Source organism: Pteropus alecto, unplaced genomic scaffold (assembly GCF_000325575.1).
Source record: "Pteropus alecto unplaced genomic scaffold, ASM32557v1 scaffold81, whole genome shotgun sequence".
Taxonomy (NCBI): Eukaryota; Metazoa; Chordata; class Mammalia; order Chiroptera; family Pteropodidae; genus Pteropus; species Pteropus alecto.
Genome location: NW_006433378.1, coordinates 7,676,660 through 7,699,154, shown reverse-complemented (window position 1 = coordinate 7,699,154; position 22,495 = coordinate 7,676,660). Strand labels below are relative to the sequence as shown.

The window sequence follows — 22,495 nt, the reverse complement described above, 5'->3', positions numbered from 1 at the left end:
TTATTTGAGTATTATAAGGTGCTCTAATTAGAGGGATATTGAAGGAGCCTTCTTGTAATTATTCCTATCTGCACCCATTGTACACCTTCTATTGAGACTTCTAATATCTCACATAAGAATAAAGGTGAGATTTCTAAGGAAATGTTATGTTTAAGTTTACTATGCTCATTTGTCTCGATAACTATATAAAACTAGAAGGAACAACATGTCCAGTGAAAACTGTACGTGCTTTACGAGCAATATTCACATGCAACCCGATTATTCCTCTATAGTTAGGGTTGCAGAAAGAACAGAGTATTCTTTGAACTGATAAAGAAGGAGTTCAAAACCTATTATCATGAGAGAATCAAGCTGTAGTTTGGATCTGTTTCAGGATTAAACCACATGGAGGAACTATCTTTTTCAGCTCTCACAGAGCTCTGGGTAGGTTAGGTCTAGAATTTAGGCCCCCCAGTATAGCTACCTTTTCATCACTCTGCTTAAGTCCTCAGAAATTCTGGCTGGATTTGCTCCTTTTATGGCTAGCTATTCAAGACATGGGTCTGTTTGATATAGCCAATTGGAGTGTTCTAGATCATCATTTCCCAAGGTGGTGTCACAGAACACTGGACCTGCCAAGTTGTTCCACAAAAGAGAGTCCCATGGCAACAAGAATTTAGGAAACACTTGCTGTAAGAAGGCTTCCCTGATCCCGCACTAATCTAGGTTACATGCTCCTGGGGCATGATTTTATGGCACTATACGTCACACTTGAGAGTTAATTCTCATTTCCTTGCCAATCATTGATCTTTATGGTAAGCAATCTGGTGGCAGAAATTTGCCTGGCATTGTATCCTCAGCCCCTTACACAGTACCTGGCTCATCGTAGACCCTTGAGCATATATTGAATGAATAAATGGACAAATTAATTCCTCCTCTTGGACGCTTATAATTTTGACTCTTAGAAGTCCTGCAATAAAGAAACCTACTTAATATTTTTGTCACAGTATTTACCCAAAATATTTGACAATAAATTCTATGTAATAACTTTTATTTTCGTAATTTGTGTCCTTTATAACACTTTTTGGGGAAATGTTTTTTAGAAAATAAAGTGTCATTGAAAGGGGGGCTGCTGATTTGTAATGAGCCAATGGTGTGGAAACCTACAAGAAAATGGGCTCAAACTAACTGACTTCATGATACATATCCTGTCCTAACCACTGGGAAATCCTGGGCTTATGAAATATATTTATAACAAAACCACATCCATTTGATGACAAATCAAATAACTCAGAGACGCAGGCTTAATTCCCCATGAAAATTTAAATTTAAAGAGCAATGTGATATGGTAGAATCAAAAGTCAAATACCTTTGAGAAAAATGAAAAAGCAAAAAAATAGAAATAGCAAATAGTAAACAAGTGATAATCATGAAATAAAAATAAGTAAACTTAAAAATAGACATAAAAATTAGAAATGGCAGTAAGCAGGTCGTACATATGAGCTGATATAATAAGGAAAACTCTTGTTTTCCACTCATTTAATTAATGTCATTCATTTAACTTTGAGAAGATAGGTACACCATTATGGAGACCGAAGGAGAACATAAAACTTTCAAGAACCAATATTCAGGAAGAATAGTAGCACTAAACCTGTAAGCCTATATGTGTTTTTTCGGCCAAATCAGTAAAGTGGAAGATGATTGTAACCTGCTAGAATGGAAGCTTTAAATATTAAACCTCTTGTAAATTGAAGAAAAAGTTCGTGAAAGTACAATATACGTGAAACAATGACTTGTCAGCTCTTATTTTGGTTTTCTTGGGAAAGCTATAGCCTATGAGAATAGGGCATTAGAAGCTGAATTTCAGACCAATTTTTTTGTTTATTCTGAATCTCGAAAAGAAGCCACTGCAAAGATCTCTGTTTCAATGTTGTCAGCTACTCTTTGTAAATAGTATGGATCAAGTTATTCAGTTGATATTAGTGGGCAAATTATAACGTTTGCATTTGAAAATTACATAATCATTCTCACATTCAGTATTATAATTTTCATAGGCCTTAGCAATTAAAGAAAGAATTGGCTATCCTGATGACATTGTTTCAAATGATAAAAAACTGAATGATGAATACCTCGAGGTAAGTCTCTATAAAGTCGCTGGGCTAATGACACTTGGGGCTGGTGCAACATCATTTCTAGCTATGGGATACTAGAAATTATGTGAAATAAACTAAAACCATAGGACTTATTATATAAAGCCTTTAACACTAAAGACAGATCTATGTTTGTTTTATTTTAGCCTTTTGTTTCATTTTCTTGGTTTTTATTTGATTTTCATTATTTTGGTTTCCACATATTCCATTTTAAGAGCAGTAAGAAAAACGTTGTGTCCTTTAGAGAGTACCAAGGGTGGACATCAAAGTGGTAGACAGCAGGCAGCACTCCATCCCCTTATCTCATCTTCTGCAGGCTTGAAAAGTAAAATCTTCAGGTTTCCATCCACTTTCTAATTATTCCTCCATTGGATAATCCAGGTCGTGCATTCTTTATTGAAAAAACAAACAAAAAATCTGTTGTTTGAGAATCAGAGACTATTTTATTCTCCTCTGGTAACGTAACAATGAAAAGAGAAGAGACTTGGTTAAAGTCACTGCGGTACTGTTTTCAGACTCAGCTGATGGCCCTGTTGGTGACCTTGTGGTCACTGCAACTACTTGAGACTCTGGTGATGACATGGTGACCCTTGCACAGAGTGAGGATGACAGTGATTCCCCATCTGCTGATTAGTAGTCTAACGTGGGGGTTTGCAAGGCACGGTGTCCTCTTCTCCTTTTCCATTTGTAGAAAAGCTTAACTATTTCTTTTAAATGAGCTGGCTGCGGCGTGTTACTGGGGGCCCTTGTGCAGAAGCCTAGTCACTAAGACCATAGATGCAAAGCTGAACTGTGTGGGTTCAAATCCCAGCTCCACTACCCAGTAACTTGGGCAAGTGCACTTGTCTGTGCCTCAGTTTCCTCAACTTTTAAATGGTGATAACAGCCCATCTTTATGATTATTAAAAGAGTGTAATCTACATTTAAAGTTTCTAGAACAGTGTCTGGCACATAGTAGGTACATATGAGAAACATAGTAGGTTCTATTATCATACCTGGTATTTGAGGATTAATATAGTAAGGCTTGTCCGACACTTGGTTTCATTTGATTAATTACAAAAGAATAGACTGAAATAGTGATTCAGCTAGACCAGCAGTGACCTGTAATATAGAACTAGACTGACTGGAACTAAATTCTTTGATAAGTGTTAATGCTCTCTGTTGACTTTATTAATTGATAGAATTTAAGAAAATATTCTCTTTGTTTTTTAGCAAAAGTTTTATTGGTTTTAATATTTTTTCCAAAATCTTTTATGTCATATAGTTGAACTACAAAGAAGATGAATACTTTGAGAACATAATTCAAAATTTGAAGTTTGGCCAAAATAAACAACTAAAGAAGCTTCGAGAAAAGGTGGACAAGGATGAGTATGTATATTTCCGTTTCTAATATGTTCATTCAGAAGGGGGCCTTTTCCCCTCTTCCTTGTTGTATTAAGAGAAAGAGCCTGACTTAGAACTTAGTTTTAAAAAATATAATTGTCCTCCTTCTATAAAGTACTTTTAAGAACATCTAAGAATATCATACTAAGGATGGGTCAGAGATTTAACCAAATTTAATATTTTTTTATTAAGGTATGTCCTCACACAACCTCATTTCTTTAGTTTCTTTTCATTTTATTGTGTGTCCCCTCTGTTTACCTCAAGAACACCTTAATCTAAGTAACCCATAGCTTCTTCAAGCCTTCTTTGAGGCTTTACTCGCTATACTTAGAATTTTCTTCTGCTCACGACTCCACCTGTTTTCTATCAGTCAGTCATTCTACACCTCCCTGCCCTTCCTAGATTGCTCCACATGACACTTCTCTCACCCTAGTGGTAGTCAAATGTGAGATACCAGGAATTACTCTCATTCGTAGCTTTCAAATGCTTAATCTTTGCTTATAGGTGGCATTAGTACTTCACATTAACTATTAGTTTAGTGTTTATTTTTCAATTAAATGGAGGCATCTAACACATTTATCAACACATGTGTTTGTGAACTTAAATCCCTAGAATTGCTTATGTTGACTTCTCACTAGGCAGTCAGCTCCTAGAGAAGAGGGTGTATTGCTTTTGACTATCCACCACAGTGAGTGATGAAAACATAGGTTTTCAGTTAAAACTGAATTAATGAGTGAGCAAGTGAAAAATAAATATGCTAACTTGATTTGTGTGGTAGCTGACATAATAACATGCCAATGAGGTGCTTGGTTTATTTAAGCATTCATTTATTCTTCCACTTATTTGTTTATTAAACTAAAATTTTTGAACACTAAGTTCATGCATCCTGGAGTACTGGGAGAATCAAAGATGAACTTTGATTGTGTTACATAACATTGTCACAGCAGAAGGTATTGTGGAGGAGGAGGAGAAGTTTCCCGCTTCACTCTTTCTGAGTTTGTATGGCTGGACTAATAATAACATTGATATATGACCCGATTAACAGAAGAAAAAGTTTAATACGTGCACATAGGAGATTATAAATGATACCCTGAGAAATGATGAATCATCCAGATTTTTATACTTTTTAGACAAAGAAACAATAAATTAGTGAAGAATAGATAGGACGAAGAAAGTTAGATTTGTGTGCTTATTAGGGAAGAATCTAAGCAAAGTTGGGACTTGGATTGTAAATTAGTAAAGAAATCAGTTTTGTTTATACAAGCTTTTTGGCCTTAAATTCCTTAACTCTAGGGATAATGGTGTCTCTCTCAGCCTCCTAGAGCAAGGAGGGCATCCTTCACAGGAGATAATTATTTCCTGCATTCAGGGAGATGAGGGAGGGTCAGCGTGCCCTTCTTGCACCAGCTGCTTGTTGAGTAACTTTAATTCAAAGTAATCATTTTGCCATTGTGGAATATTTGGGGGTGGCCTGCCCAGGGCCCTGAAAGTAGGAAAGACATAATGTAATAAACTGTACCACCGGTGGGGAAATATTGTGCCAAGAAAAGTACAAAGTGCAGTGGGACTGTTTGATGCTAAGACTGTTCTAAGTACACCAAGTACGGGTTGGACAAAATTCCTAAATGGAAATACCGATACATTTCAGTCTTTATACAGGTACCCTGAAAGAGAGACTGATTTCTTTTGCTGACCTCTGGGTTTATACTGGAGCGAATATTGTGTTGTCTGGCACTAAAAATGGGGCTGCAAATGTCAGAGGATGTTTAGTGTCCCAGCTAGGAAAGAAGAAAGGAGAATGGGTGCATATGATTGGCATTATAATCGGTTAATAAACCCTTTTTCTAGAAACCCACAAAGTCATCAAAAAGAATATTCTGAGGGTTAAATTTATAATCTGAGACGTTTCTTAGAAGTCTGAATATTTTCATTTCTTTAAAATACTTATAATTGCATTTAATATTTGTTAGCACCATGTAAATTATCTACAAATATTGTCAAATATTCTTTCTGAAAATAGTTAACATAATCTGCGTTCATATGACACCAGAATTTTTTTTATAATTTTAAAAATAGTTGTTGAAATATTGCTTGATCTTTTCTTTTGAAGTTGATGTAGTACCAGTTCCATAATTATTTTGTAATATAGTTTGCACTTTTCATTCCCTTTATCATATGTGTTGATTTTCTCTGAGCCCTTTTCTCTTTATGGTAGATAATTGAAAGCCAAACTTGTATACAATATTTGAATGAACATTTGGTCAGTAGCATGCATAGTTCAGTAGTACTTTTTGAGTCCCTTCCATGAGCTTCTGATAGTCAATCATAAGTGCAATATAACTTTTAAGGTCTTCTCTGCCAAACCAGGCTAGTTTGTCTTCCTTCCCCATCTAATGCCTACATACCGAGTACAAGGGTCCAAAATTCTGACTGCACATTAGGGTCATCGGAGAAGCAATAGAAATAGTACTGATTGCCCAACTTCACCACCCTAGATTGTGATGTACCTGGCTGTGGGTGGGGACCTAGTTATAGCAGGTCCTTGAATAATGTTGTTTTGTTCAATGTTGTTTCGTTATGATGTTGATGAGGTGCTTATATTAAGCAGGAACTTTTAACTCTTGTTTACATCAATTAGGCAAGGTAAAACTGGTTCTGTCATTTCGCCACAGTTCCAGGAACCTATTTATGACGTCAAGTGAGGACTTACTCTACTGATATTCTTTTTAAGTACTACCACCATCCCCCTCTCCAAGTGAGAACCCTTGAGTTAAAGCAGTTCATTTTGTATCAACTCATACTTGTTCATATTTACTTTTGTGGAATATTTTTTATAAGATAATGCCTTTCATTTGGCAATTTAGGCTTAAATTTTATTTTTTGTCTTGGAAAGTATTGGAAGCACTTTTGATAGTGATTGCATCAAATCATTAGGATTTTGCCCTATAGGACACAACATAATAAAAATTTCTCATATTTTATTGAGATTTCTTATAGTGAAAGTTCCTGACTTGTTTTGTATCTGCTTAACAGTAATAAAATCACTATGTTTCTTTCCTTTTTTGTGTGTAGGATCAAGTTCAAGTCCTCACTGCCTATGTTCAGGCAGATAATATATATTGCTTCTACTTTGTTCACATAGCTATAATTATCTTTCAGAGAATTATATTTTCAGATACTCAAGTCTTCACTCTGAAGGTTTTTCAGGAGAAATAGGTCTCCACACCCACAATTGATGGGACAGAGATGAGAAAAACTACTGATTATAGTAGGGTTATATTGTAGGGTATCATAGAGAAAAGATGATGCGTTAAAGTTTTAAGGTAGCAATTAATTTAAATAAATTTAGTCTGTTAACCAGATAGTAAACTTCTGCACCTTTTATTTTTTCACCACAAATGCTCTCACTGGGAAAATCTGTACACTTTCTAGCATCTTCTACCACTGTCATGACCACTAGATGTTTGTGTCTGGCCCAGGTTCATTTGTTGGGCTCCAGACTCAAATGTCTAGCTGCCTATGAAACACCTTCATGTAGGTCTTCCAGCGACACTACAAACACAACATTTGCCATTTTGTACAAAAAATTGGTCATCTTTTTCCCAATATCTCCATATTTTCCCATATTTTCAATAACTTCTGTCTTACTATTACCGAGATAGAAACCAGGGATTCATCTTATCATCCTAGACTGACCCCTTTCTCTCATTTCTGACATCTGTGTGATATCTACTTTAAATTCTCATCAAAAAAAAAAAAAAAAAAAGGTTTGTATTCACTAGCCGTTAATTAAATATTACATAGGCATTGGGGGTGAGGGGTCTCCATCTTACCTTCTCCATTTTCACTGCCTTAATTCAGACATTTCTCATTGTTTGCCAGAGTTCTTGGAATATTTTTCCTGGTTTTATCACTGATCATCTCACATTCCTTCAGCTTATTCTTCCTACTCTGCCTTAGAGAAATTTTAAAGGCACAAATCGAGCCATGTTATTTCTCGATGAAAACCTTTCAGTGTATCTCTGTTGCAAGGCTCTGCACACTTCCCGCTGGCTCCCCAGAATTCCTGTAGATTCACCCTGCCCCCCAGCATTGCCTCAAAGCTACAGCCACAGGAAGACTTCCAAGTCATTGCTCTGTCTTTTCCCCTTCTTGTCTCTTACCTTGCACCACCTTTTCTGCTCTTGTTCATCTAATAGAAACCTACACATGGCTTGACACAACTCAGTGTTACCTCTTTCCCCATAGTACCCCATTCCGTTTTTCTCTTCACCATGTGCCTGTGCTATACCTTACACATGTCAGTCACAACGCCAGTACATTTTATTATATTTCTCTGGACTAACGCTTGTTGAAAGCAGAAACCATGTACTTGTGTCAGCAGAGATTGAACAATGATGAACAGATCGTAGACCCTTCCTCAATGTTTATAGAATGAATAAATGATAAAATAGACAGTTTGGAATAATGCTAATAGCGTTAACTCAGCCACTAAAGTAAAGATTGTCACATTTAAGCATTTCGCCATCATGGTTAGTGAAGATAGGCAACATAATCTATGCTGCTCTATGTTTAACAAATTCAAAAAATTGAGGAAGTCAGGCAGTCCGCATGTGATATATCTGAGTTAATTATTTGGCTAAAGGGATCTCTTTCTGCCCATTGAAGCAACTGGCAACTGCAAAGGACAGGGATTTAAATTTTAAAAGCTCTTGATTTATGTGGTTTCTAAGTGCCTTGCATGTGTTAATGAAATTATCACAAACATTATCTTCCTTGGGGATTTGCTGCCAGATTATAAAGGATTTCAAACACCTCATATTATCAGATAGTAATAGTGCTAAATTGAGAATTTAATATTCATTGGAAAAATTACTTAGATATATCGTGATGCACCACTTAACGAAAGAATACATTGTGATAAATGTGTCGTAAGGTGAATTCAGCATCGTGCGAACATCAGAGAGTGTACTCACACAAACCTAGATGGCATAGCCTACTACACAACTAGGCCATTTGGTATAGAGTATTGCTCCTAGGCTCCAAGCCTGCGCAGAATGTTGTTGTACAAAAAAGCACAAGATTAAATCAAGCACAAGAGGAAATGATGCAAGCAAGAGAGGCAGTAAACATGAGACGTTCAAGGCTGTTGCCAGTGTGACATGGCATACTATTACAGCAAACTTTGTTTTTAAGTAGAAAGAAGACAGTCGTAAAATAATGATTAAAAGTATAGTATAGTAAATATCATAAACACTAAAACAGTAATATAGTCATTTATTATCAAGTGTTATGTACTACACATAGTTGTATGTGCTATGCTTTTATATGACTAGCAGAACAGTAGGTATGCTTATACCAGCATCGCCACAAACATGAGTAATGCCTTACGCCATGACATTACCAGGGCTATGATATCACTAGGCCATAGGAATTTTTCAGCTCTGCAATAATCTTATGGGACCATCACTGTACATGCAGTCTGTCATTGACCAAAGCGTTATGTGGAGCATGACCGTGTATCTATAATGATTTACTTCTAGTAACATGATTATTCACTTAGAGTTCATAGAGCAGACGTAAATCTCTAAAGAGAAAAAATAAATGTACAAAAACAGAACAAAGCAAATTCATTTTCTTGTTTTTAAACTTGATGTTATTTTCTTAGTTTCTCAGAACAAAACTTTCTATAACATAATTGGAACAGGTAGTGCCTGTCATTGTTTGTAAGTCATGACCGTTGAGCTGTGGAGTTCCTTTTTATAAACTACAAAGACTTATTTCATTGCTGAATCTTTTCTGCTGTTGTACATCAAAATAAAAACACACTGACATTGATAACGGCCAATTCTATAAACATTTTATTGAGCAGCTACAAAGTACTCAAAGCACAATGCTAAACTCTGTAGTGGATAAAGAAATGACTAAGATATGACCCTAGAGGCAGGTGAGTAGCAATTAAGTCTGATGAAGGGCAGAGTTAGTTGGTGTTATTACAAGGAAACAAAGTGCTAAGACAGCGGTTTTTCAAAACCACAGTTAAACTTTTACTTATTAGTAAAACATTCCTTGAAAACAGCAGGTCGTCAGCATTTAAATTAATATTGAGGTGAACCGAGGATTCACTAAAAACAAAACAAAATGTCTGGTTCATTTTTCTTTCCTTTCAATGCTTTAAGCCTACTGTTTTTTTCTAATTGGATAGTGAGAAGCCCCTGAAATGAGTGGACTGTGGAGGCTGGCAGCCTAACAGCTGTGGCTTTATGTGGTTCTTCCTGAAAGGCCAGCACCACCAAAAGTGTCAGGGAGGTTGGTACACTGTGAAGCGACACTGTAGTTTTGCCACTGCAATGAGTCAGTAATATTCTTCCAGTGTCTCAGTTTTGCCAGTTACTACCTGTGGCCTTTTAAAAGCCATTAAGCTTTCTTATTTATAAAATGAGCAGGTTGATTTAGACTGTATAATGTCTCTAACATTCTTTCCAGTATTAAAATTCTAGGGCCCTTACTGTGAGGTTTTGGTGGGAGCTAGGACGTTTCTTCCTTGGCTTCTCCACATCAAGAGAAAAAGAACATAATCTTGAGAGGTAGGGAAGTACCTCACCGCTTTCTAAAATATTCCTTCTGATTTTCCCCTTCACTGATGTTTCTAGAATAAATCTTCTTTCTAATTTATTCCTATATCAGTGAACTCGATTATCAAAAGAAAAATACTTACGTAAGACATATGAATAAAGGAGATGGCACAGAGGTAGAGCATTAATAGGGCCTGCCCAGGGTAGATGCTCAGAGTGCTGGAGATGTAGGACACACATGAATCTCTATGAGTATAGATTTATGGGGAAGGTTTGTACAAAAGATTATTTGGCTCACCAAGTACGGCTCAGCCAGAAAGACAAAATAACAGACGGTTAGACTAAACTTAGACAAATGACTAACTCCCCATGGCGGTATCTGCCACGGTATGCTCATCTTCTGCACATGTTGTAATAGATGAAAATTTTAGATTTTCATCTCTTATACTTTCATTAAACCAACAGATTTTGCAGTTTTCCAGTGTGTTTTGGGGTTATAAGCAAAACAAATTTTATCAGTAAAAATATTTCTGCTTTTTAATTAGCACCCTAGGAGGGTTTTGTTTTGTTTTATTTTCAGAGGAGAAAGGGAAGTAGGGAGGGAAGATAAATAATTTAAAGGTTGACGTTTTAAACTGGGAGAACTTTGCAAAGGAATTCTGGAACTTTTATACAAGTTTACCCTCTTGAGAGGAAAATGTCTAGATGGCTCATGGCTTCCAGTTGCCATTGCTCTCTATAGGTCGCATAATAGCAGGGCCTCATGTTAACCTGTGCCCTCCACCCTGCCATGGTCCCAGGATGAGAAGGGCCAGCACTCTTGGGGACTGAAGGACCCATTGATATGCTTAGACCCAGATATATATTGAGTGCCTATCATGTTCCCAAACACTGTTCTAAGTCCTAGAGATACAATTATGAACAAAACATGAAATAAACAATGAGGACTACATCAAACTAAAAAGTTTCTGCACAGCAAAGGAAACAATCATCAGAATGAAAAGGCAACTGATGGAAAAGGAGAAAATATTTGTAAATCATATATCTGATAAGTGGCTAATCTCCAAAATATATAAGGAATTCCTACAATTCAATAACAAAAAAAGTAATAACCCAATTTAAAAATGGGCTAAGGACTTGAATAGACATTTCTTCAAAGAAGACTTACAAATGGCCACCAGGTATGTGAAAAGATGCTCAAAATCACTAATTATCAGGGAGATGCAAATCAGAACCACAATGAGATATCACATCATTCCTATCAGGATGACTATTATAAAAAAAAAAAATGACAACAGTGTTGGCAAGGATGTGGAGAAATTGGAGGAACCCTCGTACTCTTCGTGGGAATGCAAAGAGAGCAGTAGCTATGGAAAGCAGTATGGAAGTTCCTCAAAAAATTACCATATAAGTCAGCAGTGTCTCACTTCTGGGAATATATCCAGAAGAGCTGAAATCAGGGTCTCAGAGAGATGTTAGCACTCTCACTTCCATTGCACCACCATTCATAATAGCTAAGATGTGGAAACAACCAGTTTCTACCAACAGATGAATGGATAAAGAAAATATGATAATACCTACAGTAGAATCCTATTCAGCTTTTAAAATGAAGGAATTTATGTGATATACAACAACATGGATTCACTTATACTAAGTGAGATAAGCCAGACAGAGAAAGACGAATATTGCGTGATTCCATATATATATATGAGGTATCTAAAATAGTCGCATTCATCAAATCAAAGAATGGAATCATTATTATTGGGGGCTGGGGGTGGAAAGTTCTTAATCAACAGTCCTAAAGTTTCAGTTAAGCAAGATGAATAAGTTCCAGAGATCTGATGTACAGCATTGTGTCTGTAGTTAACAATAACGTATTGTACACTTAAATTGTGTTAAGAGGATAGTGTCCTGATGGATGTTCTTACCACAGTTTTAAAAAAAGAAGAGAAAACCTGGCATATCTCTACCTTTATGGAGTTCCCATCTAATGAGCTAGACAGACGTAGACTTAAAATGTTGAATTATATCATTGCTTAGGAGTTATATGAGAAGGAAGAGGTTTCAGTGCTTTCCTGAAAGACCCTGAGATTCTTCTAAATCAGGAGAAAAAGCCACCAAAAGAAAATTCTGACAGAAATGATCCACGTACCCATATATCTCCCAAATTGGGAATTTCTCTGAATTTGGTATAGCACATACGCGAGGGTGCACAAATACATGAAGACTAAAACGATTGTGCTTATTGCCACACTTAGAACCACGCACAACCACCTGATGACTTCTAGGAAGAAAATCAGAGTAGTGATTTCTATTGCCCTTTTCTTTTAAAGCAGAAGTGGATTCTCCCAATTTAATGTCAGAATAGGAGCCATGGCTCTCACCCCTCAGACAGTGAGATGATTCACTGAGTATGTCTGTTATGTTAACAACTCTTAGGCAACAACAGTGAACTGTTTAATGAGGCCCTTTCGTCCATGCTTTTGCCTTTGCATAAAAAAAAAAAAAATGCACCTGTAGAACAGTGGAAAGAACTTGTGCTGTGGAGTCAGGGAGCAGTGGTGGGGAAGGTGGGAGATGGGGAGTAGAGGCAATGGGCAGCCTAAGTTAAGATTTCTACTCTGAAATTTATTAGCTGTGTGACCTTAGACAACCTACATGATTCTTTTATAAACTGAGTATAGTAACATCTACTTTTGCCTTGTGAGATCGTTGCGTTGTATGTTGTAATACGTGCCTGCCACATAACGTCGGTGCTGATTAAATAGTAGTTATTGTTGTTGTTGTTGTTGTTGTTATTGTCTGATTATGATGTTGTTATTGTCAGGGTGATGTAGAGGCCAGCATCCTAAAGCTTCTTACGGTAAGAGGGAACCCTAAGTGTGAAGTGAAGGGGTTCAGAACAAGCCACCCCAGAATGTGCCACTTTGATACAGATGATTTTGAGTTGAAGACAATCAAGGCCCAACAAACTCAGAAAAAGCTTTTTTCCCCTCCTCATTAATGACCTAAAAATACTTAAATAGAAAGCCTGGTCAAGGAAGACAGCTAACACTAGAGGTAACCACAAAGAGTAAGGGCTAGGTGTGGTAAGCTGGGGAAAGTTCTCCATGGACTGTTTGTTTAAATTCCCCTCTGTGTCCCATTGTCTCTCTGTGGCATGGCAAACATTTCTTTACCAAACATTTGCTCTTCCCATATTCTTTTGAATTGACTTCCTTCCTTTTGAAGTCCCAGGTCCCTAATGTCTTCTCCTTAGCTCAGGATGCCATGAGCCTCAACTGCCTATCTCTGAGCCTCTCTCTATGTGAGGCTTCTGTGCATACATAATTAAATTTTTTTTCTGTTAATCTGTTTTATGTTAATTTAATTATTAGACCAACCAAAAAAATCTTATAAAAGGTAGAGGGATTTTTTTTTCTCCCCTACAGAAGCAATTTAAAAATGAGCACTTTCGTTTTTAACGAATTTGGCAAGAAAATAGCATTCAGCATTTGTAATGAAAGTTTATGTATGATTCAGATCAACAGCTTAGAAGTAAGGGATTTGATAGGAATGAGAATCCTCCTTCTCCTTAGTTTACCTGCCTTTCCCAGTTGTATCACTTAGTTAATAAGTATAACAGGAAAAAGAATTTAATAACCATACTGTGCCTTAGTTTCTACTCCTGAAAATTAGAGGTGTCATCTATCTTATATGGGTGGTTTGAAAGATGAATGAAGGTATATAGGAAACTGACATCTTGATGAGAGAATAATAATAAAAGTAAAGTATTATGGTGGTTATTGCAATTACAAAATGAGAAATTCTTCTTTCAAGGAGTACTTGAGGAAGACAGAGAAAACCACTATATTGTATTGATGATTTTGAAGGAGTTACTTCGAGACCACTAGATGCTGAGAAATTGAGCACTCTTAGGGAAAAGGGCATTAACCATTTTGTTTTAAGTTTTAAAGTTACATATGAGTGGGTGAACCAGAAGTTTGGTTCCGGGTGCTTTTGCAATCCAGTGGATATAATAATATCCAAAAGACAACAGGATCAGGTTATTGACTTCTGCATCTCTTCCCAGCTGTAAAAATTATCTTTGTGTACTTTCATTTTATCATCACTTAGGTTCTTCAGGGTCATAAGAGATAGAGGAGAAACACCTGGTTCCCCTCTCCAGATATTTCAGTTATATTTCCCATCTAGCTTGTTAGTTCAGCTTTGAGGGCCCCGCTGCATAGAGTGGCCCTTCTTTGTTCCGCTGTTGAAAACCCCAAAGAACAAGTTTACCTGACAGAATTACATCTCTGAAATTAAAAATAAAGTTTTCTCGCTTCTTGCTTTCTCACTCTTGGCTTAATACCACACTATACATATCCTTACTCCTACACACACAGAACCCAGAGGCAGGGAGAGAAATCAGAGAACAGGGTGACATTTGCCTCATGTCTCAGGTGTGATACCTGCTTAAGCGGCTGCTAGGGTCTGGCCTCCACACTTTAAAGGTATCTTCAGTCAGCCCGCACTATTCATTATTTAGGGCAAGAATCACCACCATTTGGTTTTCTCTTCTTCTGTGCATTTTCTCTTTTCTGTATTGCTATTCAGGGTCAAATTTGTCTACATTCCATAAACAGAAGCGTCTGCTGAAACTTTGAGGCTGCATCCAAATCAAAAGAACTTACAGTTTTTGTTACATCACCATTTAATTTGAAAAATCTTCTTTGAAGTACTAATTTGGCAATTTGACCACAAATGTTAGACATTTGGCCTGTAGCTGTTATTTTCACTTTATTTAGGATGTAATGATCGAATCGCAGTACTTCAAGTTCTGATCATTCCCAAGGACAGTATGTCCTGTGCAGTTGAATCTGGGTAAATTTCCCAGCAGTGATTTGAGGACACTGAAGATCACACTAGTGCTCTGTGATCCTAACCACCATAATTCTGATTTTATTTGAGTGTTCTTAATAGCTACCTATTTTCTTGAAAGTATAATTCACAGTGGACATTTTAATATGTAAAACCCTCCCTGCTGGAAAGTTACAAACATTAATCAAAATGCAATCTTAAACCCTTCAAAGTGATGTAATAGAAAAGCAGAAATGCATCAAAACAGAATATATGACATTTATTTTTACAAAAGCAATAAACATGAGATGGGCAATATAAATTTCATTCATCTATGTCCTAATTTTGAGATCTGTTGCTGTCTGAAACGTTCTAGTTCTTTTTCTCTGCAATATATTTATTTAAAAAATATTTTTGGATTGGCACCATTTGCATTTTATCATTAGCATTGTGCCTGAATCCAGAACCAAAAAATTTGCATATTATATGTGATTACCCATAAAAGCCTATGCAGAGTATATCACTGCATCAGAAGTTCATAATTGAGAAACTGAAACTTAAAATAACTAGGACATGTAAATATGTTAAATTAACTTTTATAACAATTAAAATAATTATGAGCTGTTTATGCATAAAATCTACTGCCATATTTGCTATCAAAATGTTGAGGACACATCAGAAATACCTTTCTAAAGTCACCACAAGAAATAGTGTTTTTTCTCAGTAATATGAGTTCATTTTCCATTTTGCCACTCCTGCTGGACAACTTATACTTGAACCCAAGTCATAATAACTGAATATTTATAAACATAGACCCGATACATCATTTTTGCTGATCATGATTTTTATTTATTTATATAAATATTTTCTTTCATAATACCTTTGTCACACAAGCAAAAACTGTTTTATACAGTTTCTGATCTCTCGATTTATACATGTTTTTGTTGTGGAGCACCACAAACTATGTAGGAAGCAAGTGACATTTAATTAAAATAAATAAAATTATATGCTTGCAATCATCAGCCTTCAAGAAATTAAAATATTGATGACTCAGATGTGATGAAATTAGGGAGGACTGATAGTCACACCATCCTGTTTGAAAATGGTTTTTTTCCTCTATTTAAAACAACGGCATCAAACTAAAGAAGAAATACATATAAACTTCCTCCCGCCAACACTCTCCATCTTCAAACTTATTTTCTTCCTAAAGAAAAATTCACAGAAATGTTATCTGGATTTTTTTTAAAGGCCAAAATTCTTTATATAAATGTCTTAGTCATGTTATTGGAGATAAAACCCATACTTAATTAGAATTTATTGGACACTTGTTATACATGGTCCTCCCTCAGTTATTTTTAGAGCTCAAAATAGGACTCACATCTGACATCCCACAATAGTTAACTGAAAGTGTAGCTAAAATGCTGATTCGGGCAGCTGACCTTGTACTGCTTATCTCGCAAAGCAGGGTCTGGAAACAGCTCTGATTTAACCTCACTGGACTAATTCCTGTAAACTCCTTCCATGAGTAGGATAATAATTGCCACACCTAATTGTTGCCCTTAAAGTGGAATAACTACAATGAAGCCATTAGATAATATACAATTGTCTTAAGTGTATGTATGTGTGCTGACATTCAGGAGGTTATCTGAAGTCAGTGTCCATTTTTCAATTTTTATATATATATCTCTCTATATAGAGAGATATATAGAGATATAGAGATATATAGAGAGATATATATAGATATATATATCTCTCTATATAGAGAGATATATAGAGATATAGAGATATATAGAGAGATATATATAGATATATATATCTCTCTATATAGAGAGATATATAGAGATATAGAGATATATAGAGAGATATATATAGATATATATATCTCTCTATATAGAGAGATATATAGAGATATAGAGATATATAGAGAGATATATATAGATATATATATCTCTCTATATAGAGAGATATATAGAGATATAGAGATATATAGAGAGATATATATAGATATATATATCTCTCTATATAGAGAGATATATAGAGATATAGAGATATATAGAGAGATATATATAGATATATATATCTCTCTATATAGAGAGATATATAGAGATATAGAGATATATAGAGAGATATATATAGATATATATATCTCTCTATATAGAGAGATATATAGAGATATAGAGATATATAGAGAGATATATATAGATATATATATCTCTCTATATAGAGAGATATATAGAGATATAGAGATATATAGAGAGATATATATAGATATATATATCTCTCTATATAGAGAGATATATAGAGATATAGAGATATATAGAGAGATATATATAGATATATATATCTCTCTATATAGAGAGATATATAGAGATATAGAGATATATAGAGAGATATATATAGATATATATATCTCTCTATATAGAGAGATATATAGAGATATAGAGATATATAGAGAGATATATATAGATATATATATCTCTCTATATAGAGAGATATATAGAGATATAGAGATATATAGAGAGATATATATAGATATATATATCTCTCTATATAGAGAGATATATAGAGATATAGAGATATATAGAGAGATATATATAGATATATATATCTCTCTATATAGAGAGATATATAGAGATATAGAGATATATAGAGAGATATATATAGATATATATATCTCTCTATATAGAGAGATATATAGAGATATAGAGATATATAGAGAGATATATATAGATATATATATCTCTCTATATAGAGAGATATATAGAGATATAGAGATATATAGAGAGATATATATAGATATATATATCTCTCTATATAGAGAGATATATAGAGATATAGAGATATATAGAGAGATATATATAGATATATATATCTCTCTATATAGAGAGATATATAGAGATATAGAGATATATAGAGAGATATATATAGATATATATATCTCTCTATATAGAGAGATATATAGAGATATAGAGATATATAGAGAGATATATATAGATATATATATCTCTCTATATAGAGAGATATATAGAGATATAGAGATATATAGAGAGATATATATAGATATATATATCTCTCTATATAGAGAGATATATAGAGATATAGAGATATATAGAGAGATATATATAGATATATATATCTCTCTATATAGAGAGATATATAGAGATATAGAGATATATAGAGAGATATATATAGATATATATATCTCTCTATATAGAGAGATATATAGAGATATAGAGATATATAGAGAGATATATATAGATATATATATCTCTCTATATAGAGAGATATATAGAGATATAGAGATATATAGAGAGATATATATAGATATATATATCTCTCTATATAGAGAGATATATAGAGATATAGAGATATATAGAGAGATATATATAGATATATATATCTCTCTATATAGAGAGATATATAGAGATATAGAGATATATAGAGAGATATATATAGATATATATATCTCTCTATATAGAGAGATATATAGAGATATAGAGATATATAGAGAGATATATATAGATATATATATCTCTCTATATAGAGAGATATATAGAGATATAGAGATATATAGAGAGATATATATAGATATATATATCTCTCTATATAGAGAGATATATAGAGATATAGAGATATATAGAGAGATATATATAGATATATATATCTCTCTATATAGAGAGATATATAGAGATATAGAGATATATAGAGAGATATATATAGATATATATATCTCTCTATATAGAGAGATATATAGAGATATAGAGATATATAGAGAGATATATATAGATATATATATCTCTCTATATAGAGAGATATATAGAGATATAGAGATATATAGAGAGATATATATAGATATATATATCTCTCTATATAGAGAGATATATAGAGATATAGAGATATATAGAGAGATATATATAGATATATATATCTCTCTATATAGAGAGATATATAGAGATATAGAGATATATAGAGAGATATATATAGATATATATATCTCTCTATATAGAGAGATATATAGAGATATAGAGATATATAGAGAGATATATATAGATATATATATCTCTCTATATAGAGAGATATATAGAGATATAGAGATATATAGAGAGATATATATAGATATATATATCTCTCTATATAGAGAGATATATAGAGATATAGAGATATATAGAGAGATATATATAGATATATATATCTCTCTATATAGAGAGATATATAGAGATATAGAGATATATAGAGAGATATATATAGATATATATATCTCTCTATATAGAGAGATATATAGAGATATAGAGATATATAGAGAGATATATATAGATATATATATCTCTCTATATAGAGAGATATATAGAGATATAGAGATATATAGAGAGATATATATAGATATATATATCTCTCTATATAGAGAGATATATAGAGATATAGAGATATATAGAGAGATATATATAGATATATATATCTCTCTATATAGAGAGATATATAGAGATATAGAGATATATAGAGAGATATATATAGATATATATATCTCTCTATATAGAGAGATATATAGAGATATAGAGATATATAGAGAGATATATATAGATATATATATCTCTCTATATAGAGAGATATATAGAGATATAGAGATATATAGAGAGATATATATAGATATATATATCTCTCTATATAGAGAGATATATAGAGATATAGAGATATATAGAGAGATATATATAGATATATATATCTCTCTATATAGAGAGATATATAGAGATATAGAGATATATAGAGAGATATATATAGATATATATATCTCTCTATATAGAGAGATATATAGAGATATAGAGATATATAGAGAGATATATATAGATATATATATCTCTCTATATAGAGAGATATATAGAGATATAGAGATATATAGAGAGATATATATAGATATATATATCTCTCTATATAGAGAGATATATAGAGATATAGAGATATATAGAGAGATATATATAGATATATATATCTCTCTATATAGAGAGATATATAGAGATATAGAGATATATAGAGAGATATATATAGATATATATATCTCTCTATATAGAGAGATATATAGAGATATAGAGATATATAGAGAGATATATATAGATATATATATCTCTCTATATAGAGAGATATATAGAGATATAGAGATATATATAGAGAGATATATAGATATATATATCTCTCTCTATATAGAGAGAGATATATATATAGATATATATAAAATAGTCTATTAAGTTGGAAATATTAATCTTGGTGCACAAAATTGTTTGATTATGATTATCGATATGCAGGCCTAATAACATCTGAGCAAAAAAGACAAGGAAACATTGGCATCCATTCTTTAACTTAATGCTACCCTTGAATTATTGTCTAGGAGATTTTTTTTTAATTTTAAAATTCTTTTTTGTATTATAGCTATTTATCCATCTTTCTCCTCTCCTCAATTAAAGTAGTGTCTTCTGAAGTCAGAAGTTTTGTTTTATAAGATCTGTAGATTCTATACGGAGCCTAAGTCATTGTATACAGACAGATGAATCTATTTAAGAATCACCTGGATTTCATTTTGCAGTTATCATACAAAAATATACTTTTGTGCAATTAGTTTGAATGTCTCTTTTTAAAAAATAATTTTAAATGATAATAATTGGAGGCATGTCACCTGAAGCTAACTACTCCAAAAACTCTTTTTGTAAACTAGGAATTAAAAAAATTTTAAATATACTAGAATCTGAAATTTTTACTACTTCTATTTCAATATTTTGCCAACTGCTCCAGAATTGTTGGTCATAGTTACCTAGTATCAGGAACATAAAGCTGAACACATTTCAATATAATCTTAATCCATTGCATTTTCCAAAGAGATACATTTAAATGGGTTTTGTACTGTCTGATGTCTCCATAAAAATTCATGGAAATGAAATAACAGATTATAGACCTGTATATATTCTGATTTGTCAAGAAGTAGAAATGCCTTCAAAGGAGCTTCCTCACCTACCGAGCTAATTTTAATTTGTTGATCATATTTCAAAAAGAAAGTTTAAGATCTATCTAGGAATATTAACAATGCTTTTATTGTGGTGAGCGGATTGAATCATATAATGCAGTATCCTTTGTAACAAGTTCTTATGTTTTCTATAGGTGGATAAGTGGAGCAGCTGTAGTCAATGCATTTTATTCTGCAGGCAGAAATCAGATAGGTAAGATCTGTTTCTAAAAAATTCTTTAATATTCCTTTATTGTTTCTAACCTATAGTGAATTGCATGATGTGTTTATAATATTTCCCATAAAAGCACTGCTGAGGTTGAGTTACTAATTTATTGAATATACTCCATGTACATAAATGTATGTACTTCTTTTCACTATAATTGCAAATTTTAAATGAGTACAAATCACATTAGTTTTTTTTTTTTTACAATAAATCATTTGTAGCTAATGGTTTATCTTATTTCTAAATGCTTTTATTTCTAAATACTTTTTAAAAGTCCCTTTTATCTATGAAGTGGTATCGACTTCAGGATTCTAAGCATCAGCACCTTAAAGTGGTTTAAGATTCTAAGAAGCAACTTTTCAGAGATTTAATTTTCTTAGCAGTTCTGTATGCTGACTCTGGTGGAAATTGTCCTGTTCTGTATCATCATTTTTTCTAGAAGATTCCAAGGGGCTCAGAAAGTTGAAAAGTCAATTATATTAGGTTGAACCATATGAAATTATATTTACTTAACCACTTTTGACCAATAAAGAAAAAATTTTCATATGTTCACTAATAATATGGCAAAAATATGTGTAGAAATTAATTCACGAGTAAATTATATAATGAATAGCTAAATGGCTTAATATAACTAAGATATATTTTTTTTCTCTTCCTGAGAAGACTTTGACATCTTTAAACTCTCTCTCAAGTATCGCATAAATGGGCCATTTTTTTCCTAAGGCTTTTAGTATGTAGAAAGGCACCCAACTGATTCAATATTAATAGAAGTATTCTATACAATAGAGCCAGCTTCTCCAGGCATACTCTGTCCAGCCTTTTATTTCTAAGTGTAGTCAAGAATCTAGAAAGATCATTTTAGCATTTTTATCAACTAATATTTTTGTATCTCATATTCTTCTCTAAGCATTATTTTTCTTGAATTCTGTTGCTAATTAGATTAGAAATGATTAAAAATCCTGCAAGATTTTTACCATTGGTTAAAAAATAACTTCAAATTATAAGCTTTATTTTATTTTAAAGTTAGAATATACCTTACCTCACTGCCTTTAAATCTGAGTTAAATTAAAAATTAAGTTAAATTAAGAGGTTATCTACAATTTCTTCTAGTATTTTTATGGGTTGTTTTTGTTTTTGTTTTTGTTTTTTTTAGTAAATCTTTAATCCATCTGGAATTTATTTTGGTCTGTGACATGAAGATGTATCATAATCAGAAAAAGGTTGTCTTTATATAACATGTAGGTAATAACTAAGGCATGTGCACCGGTTAAAATCAATTAGCTTAAAGTCAAGGTTGATACATTTTACAGCCAGTGAAATGATTACTTAAACTCAGGACCAGATCCAGTTTAATGAT

General features: G+C 33.1%; 1 protein-coding gene across 3 annotated transcripts in view; it reads left to right on the top strand.

Moving 5' to 3' along the window:
- Positions 1 to 22,495, top strand: part of MME (membrane metalloendopeptidase) — an 85,946-nt gene that overhangs the window by 46,378 nt on the left and 17,073 nt on the right. For all 3 annotated transcript variants that reach the window (XM_015586498.1, XM_025044239.1, XM_006908211.2), the window contains exons 15-17: positions 2,034 to 2,114; positions 3,394 to 3,497; positions 21,068 to 21,126. In XM_015586498.1, coding sequence (XP_015441984.1) covers positions 2,034 to 2,114; positions 3,394 to 3,497; positions 21,068 to 21,126 — 244 coding nt within the window. The remainder of the gene's footprint in view (positions 1 to 2,033; positions 2,115 to 3,393; positions 3,498 to 21,067; positions 21,127 to 22,495) is intronic.